At 38.6% G+C, this 5,000-nt stretch overlaps 1 protein-coding gene across 1 annotated transcript in view; it reads right to left on the bottom strand.

Annotated features, from left to right (window-relative positions):
- The window catches only part of Dnah5 (dynein axonemal heavy chain 5), a 235,205-nt gene that overhangs the window by 76,994 nt on the left and 153,211 nt on the right, over positions 1-5,000 (bottom strand). Inside the window, exons 51-52 of the mRNA XM_021208310.1 lie at positions 3,726-3,924; positions 1,887-2,059 (exon numbers count right to left, since the gene is read on the bottom strand). Of these exons, the coding sequence (XP_021063969.1) occupies positions 1,887-2,059; positions 3,726-3,924 (372 nt within the window). The remainder of the gene's footprint in view (positions 1-1,886; positions 2,060-3,725; positions 3,925-5,000) is intronic.

The following is a 5,000-nucleotide window of genomic DNA, read 5'->3' as shown; positions in this document are numbered from 1 at the left end:
TTAACCAGTACCCCCTCCCCCGAACTGTGGTACTTTCTCTAGCTCCTTCATTAGGGGCCCTGTGGTCCATTCAATAGATGACTGTGAGCATCCACTTCTGAATTTGCCAGGCACTGACATAGCCTCTCAAGAGACAGCTATATCAGGGTCCTGTCAGCTAAATCTTGCTGGCATATGCGATAGTGTCTGGGTTTGGTGGTTGTATATGGGATGGATCCCCAGGTGGAGGGAGTTACAGATACAAAGTTCAGAGCTGAGATGGAAGAAAGGACCATCCCAAAGTTCTATTCTTAATGAAACATCCGACAAGTATATAGGTGAAGTTCATTTCACACTGTTTTTTTTTTTATTAGAATTTGGAAGAATATTGGACCTCATCATTCAGTCCAGAAAAATGTCAGAGATTCTAAGAAGGGATATTCAGGAATATCCGTGCCCTCATATGGAGAACAAGGTGAGCAAGCCCTAGACCACAGGAAAGGCTCACTGGACATCCTCTCAAACCACTTCCCTGACCACAGCCAGTAACTTTTCGAGGAGACAACTTGTATTTATGAGGTCATTCTTCACGCTTATACCTAAATGACAGAAGACAGTCTGGAGTCACCTGTTTTCTAAGTGAAAATATGTAGTCTGTAAGTAACTGATGTCAACAAAGTAAGAAAATCAATGATATCTGTTAAATGGAGCATCTAATGGCATAAACTAGGTTGTATACATTTTTATATATAAAATATAACTTTGTTTACTTCCAATGTTTGAGAACCGATCAACTGTCTCATATGACAAAGTAAGATAAACGTCTACTTCCCCGTGGAATTCATTGTAACAGAATTTCCCTCTCCTCCAGATGAACTGTTTCCGCACTGTTTTGTTTTCTCTTGTTTTTAGAACTATTAAGTTTGATTACAAAATATATGTGAGGGCTAATCTTGATTTTGTAATTCAAGGGAATTTATAGCCACTACAGAACTACATGTCTAAGCATACTGTGAGTGATTTTCTAGATGAGATCAATTGGATGGAAAGACCCACCCTAAACTCCGTAAACAGTCGAAAGCCAGGTGAGCACCAGGATTCTTTTCTCCCTCTGCTCGCTAATTGCAGGAGCAATGTGATCAGCGGCCTCAAGCCCTTGCCGCCATGATAGACTATATTGCTTCAGACTGTAAGCAAGAAACTAAAAGACTCCCTTAAGTTATTTGTTTCTCAGATATTTCATCATAGCACCCAGAAAAGCAGATGATACAATCAATGCATGCAGCAAAATTTACTATCATGACTAATTAAAGTGTATAAGTTACTATTAAGTAGAGATACACTGTTGTGCAGCCATTAATATTGTATACTTCCCATATCTCTTTTCTTCCTGCAAAACTGAAATTCTATCCATTCAGCACTGTCACCCAATCCCCTTCTCCATCCTGCATCTGCACTCTCTCTACTTTCCATCCCTGTGCATGACTACACTGAGAACCTAAGGTTCAGGGAATGTGTGATATTTGACTCACTTATTTTACTGAGTGTGCTTTAGGCTTAGGCATTATTTCAAAGTGCTGCTCTTTACATCATGTAGATATAAACAGATTTCGTTCTTTGAACTCAGATAAACCACATTCATCCCGTGCAGCAAAAACACTGAGCTAGAAGCAGAATACCAACACTGAATAAAATTTTCACGTCTCACATTGGAAATATGAGTGCTTATATTTTAGGCCTATAATGTGTAATATGCTGCATTCAGCTTAGAAATTCTTTGGAATGTAACCAGGAGTTAACTTTTAAACTGAATACTTGTAGGAAGAGAAAACGAAGGATGGGGTGTTATTCCAGGTGAAGCCAAGTGTCTGTCACTGGCAGCGAGCTCCTTGGTGAAGCTACTGTACCTTGACTAAGTGAACCATTGCGTCTATGAAGAACACCATGTCCATGCCAGTGCCACGGATACTCTCGTTATAGAGCTGCAGGAACACACTCAGACGCTCTTGCAGGTGGTTGAGGGATGCGATTGGCTCATAAAGCTTTGGCATTTCAGCATCGGCCTCCTCGGGTGTTTCACCTTGGCAAGAAGCAATAAGTTTCTTCAAATCACTGAACTTAACTACTCCTGCCTAAATTAACACACTAAAATTTTAATTTTAGTGTGTTGATATTAATGTTACATAATATTTTCCATCAAGATATCATATTAATTTTTTAAGAAAACAGAAAGCAGGTAATAGAAGTATCAGAATTTTCATAATTATGGGCAGATACTTCTAGAAAGAACCAATTCCAAATGATTTTTTTTTTATGATTTAACGAGAACTCACAACTAAACATTGCAACTTGAAGACCATTTCAGAGACAGGAGATTACTGGTTAAAACAAAAATCTAAAGAAATTTGGATAACATCAAAACCTTGAGAGAGATAAAGGACTGCATAGCTTTTTAGGACAACTGTAATAAGGAAACTCCATAAATGCTCACCTCAAGCTTCACAAAATAAAGGGTTTTAAAGTCACAGGCAGCTGGACATTTCCTTAATGGCCCTTGCCCTCTCCCCAGGTGGAACAGTTGCACTTTGACCCTTTAAAAGCTCAGTCTATTTACTCATCGTTCTCAACCAGAGGATGTGAGATTTAATGAGTCCAATAAACACAGGAAAAGTCCTAGTCATTTTTTTCCAAATGGTCTTGCCACATTCTATACACGCTTGACCTGCTATGCAAGAAGTCGTTCTAACTGCAGGGGAAACTGTGATGGGATTGTTTTTTTGTACCTTTCACTCTGAAACTTTTGAGGGATCACACATATGGTTGCCACCACAAATCAGAGCTGCTGCAGTCATCCCAACCATTAGAAGACATAACTACATTAGCCTAGAGTGCCCTATAAGTCAGTCGTGGCCTTAGCTCTGGTCCCTACCTCCCAACTGCTGGTACAACAGGCGTGTGCCTCTACTCTCTGTTTATGAAGTTTATGAAGTCTAACGCTTCATGTGTGGTGGGCAAGCACTAAACTATCAGTTAGGCTCTACCTCCAGTGCCAACAGCCTTTATAAAATTTAAAAAATGACCAAAAAACTCTATCCTCAGTTTTACAAATAGTCTTTAAATGAAGAATAATGTTCATTTTAAAACCATTTAGTTCTGATGTAAAAGTCAGGGTAGTGTGTCTATTTCCATAAATAAAAGGAATAGATCTCCACTTTATGTGAATCCAATCACAAAAGGCTGCCTGAGCATCACTTGCTTCTTCTAGGTTATATGCACTGGGCTACTAATAGAATTCAGATGCCTGGATAAAAATAATCATTGTCATCCTGGTTGCCTTTCATTTGGCAGTAGCTATGGCTACAGGTGCCTACATATACCACAGATAACACTTTTTCCCCAATTCCTGTGATGTGACAATCACATTTCTATCTGCAAACCTGAAAACAATGAGATTCGAGAGACATTCAGCCAATAGATATTAAATCCTCCCTTCTACCTCTGATAGACCACAAGTCCTGGACATGTTCTTTTGCTCTACCCCACGTTTCTGCTCAGTGAGAGGTAATTCACCTTTGAACTCCATGAGTTTGTACTGACCCACTCCTCCTGTACTAACTGGGCACATACTTTCGGCAGTTTTGTTTTCTGCACAGGAACTGAGGCTCTGCAAAATTACAAACCTTCTAGCATTAGATCTCACCTTGGGTGCCACTTTTTGGAGAACTTCAAATCCCTCAATACTTTACCTGTAGCTTCTGGTGCATCCCTCAAGAAATCCACAAAATAAGCATCAACTCCACAATCCACTACAGGTATTTTCTCTTCACCAAACTCTTCCTCTACCAAACTGACAACAGCCTTATCGAACCAGGTCACATCACTGGACATGCTAAAGCGGTCAGCTATCACACGTTTACACTCATGCTTCCACAGCCTGAGGAGTTCCTGTTGAAGACATAATTAAATGCATCATTAATTCCCACTGTGCCATAATTGAGATTTCAGGTTGATATACCATAGAGACTCATCTCTCTGGTTTTCAGGTACAGTACTTTAAAAATAGATACAATGTGCCTATATTTCCATTTAAGTTGATCTTATTCAAACATAATAAAAGGGAATAGAATTTATTATTTTGTGTTCTTTATTGAAAAAATATCTTCAGTTAAAAACATTACAAATTTATCAGATCAATCAACAAACTAATTGATGTTGTGTAAAAAGGTGTTCATTTCTTACTAAATTGATTACAATGTTTCCTTTCATGGGTCACTTATAGTGTAATGTATAATATATGAACAACTCTTACATGTATACAATCAAGATTTATAAAAAGGCATATTTAATTAGTATAAATGAGAAAAAATGCTGCAAAAGTAAATCTAGCACATATTAATGAAAAAATTCAGAGACCAAAATCCACTGGTAGCTGGGGGAAACTGATTAGACATCACTCCTATTCTTTCCAAGAAAAATAATATTTGATAAAGTCCATTATTTGCTTTAAAATAATCATACAATTCCTTACCTTCGGGTCAGATTTGTTACTAATGACAAAAGTTATTTGGTTTCCAGAATATAAAAGTTTCTGTTAAGAAAAAGTTTACTATAGCATCAATTTCTAAAGCTGTTTGCATTGAGCTAAAATGAGTGACCAGAATGACTACTGAAGAATAATAGTTGAGACTCTCATTCCACATTCCATTAGTTTATTAATAAAACCCAGAGAGGAAAACTCAACTTGAGAGCAGGCCAGATGGCTTAGAAAGCAATGGTGCTTGCCATGCAAGCTTGATGACTTCAGTTTGTGCCTGGAACCCACATCAAAGTGGGAGAAAGAACCTCCTGTACACAGTTGTCTTCTGACCTCCACATGCCTGGCATGCTTGTTCTCCCTCTCCCTCTCCCTCTCCCTCTCCCTCTCCCTTGCTATGATTAGCTATTTTGAGGTCTTTATTGACTCCTCACAATCATGAGCTGTAACCTGGTATTGCAAGTAAAATCCCAGCACCCGGGAGGCA

The sequence above is a fragment of the Mus pahari genome, chromosome 11, assembly GCF_900095145.1.
Source record: "Mus pahari chromosome 11, PAHARI_EIJ_v1.1, whole genome shotgun sequence".
Taxonomy (NCBI): domain Eukaryota; kingdom Metazoa; phylum Chordata; class Mammalia; order Rodentia; family Muridae; genus Mus; species Mus pahari.
This window is presented reverse-complemented; position numbering and strand designations above follow the sequence as displayed.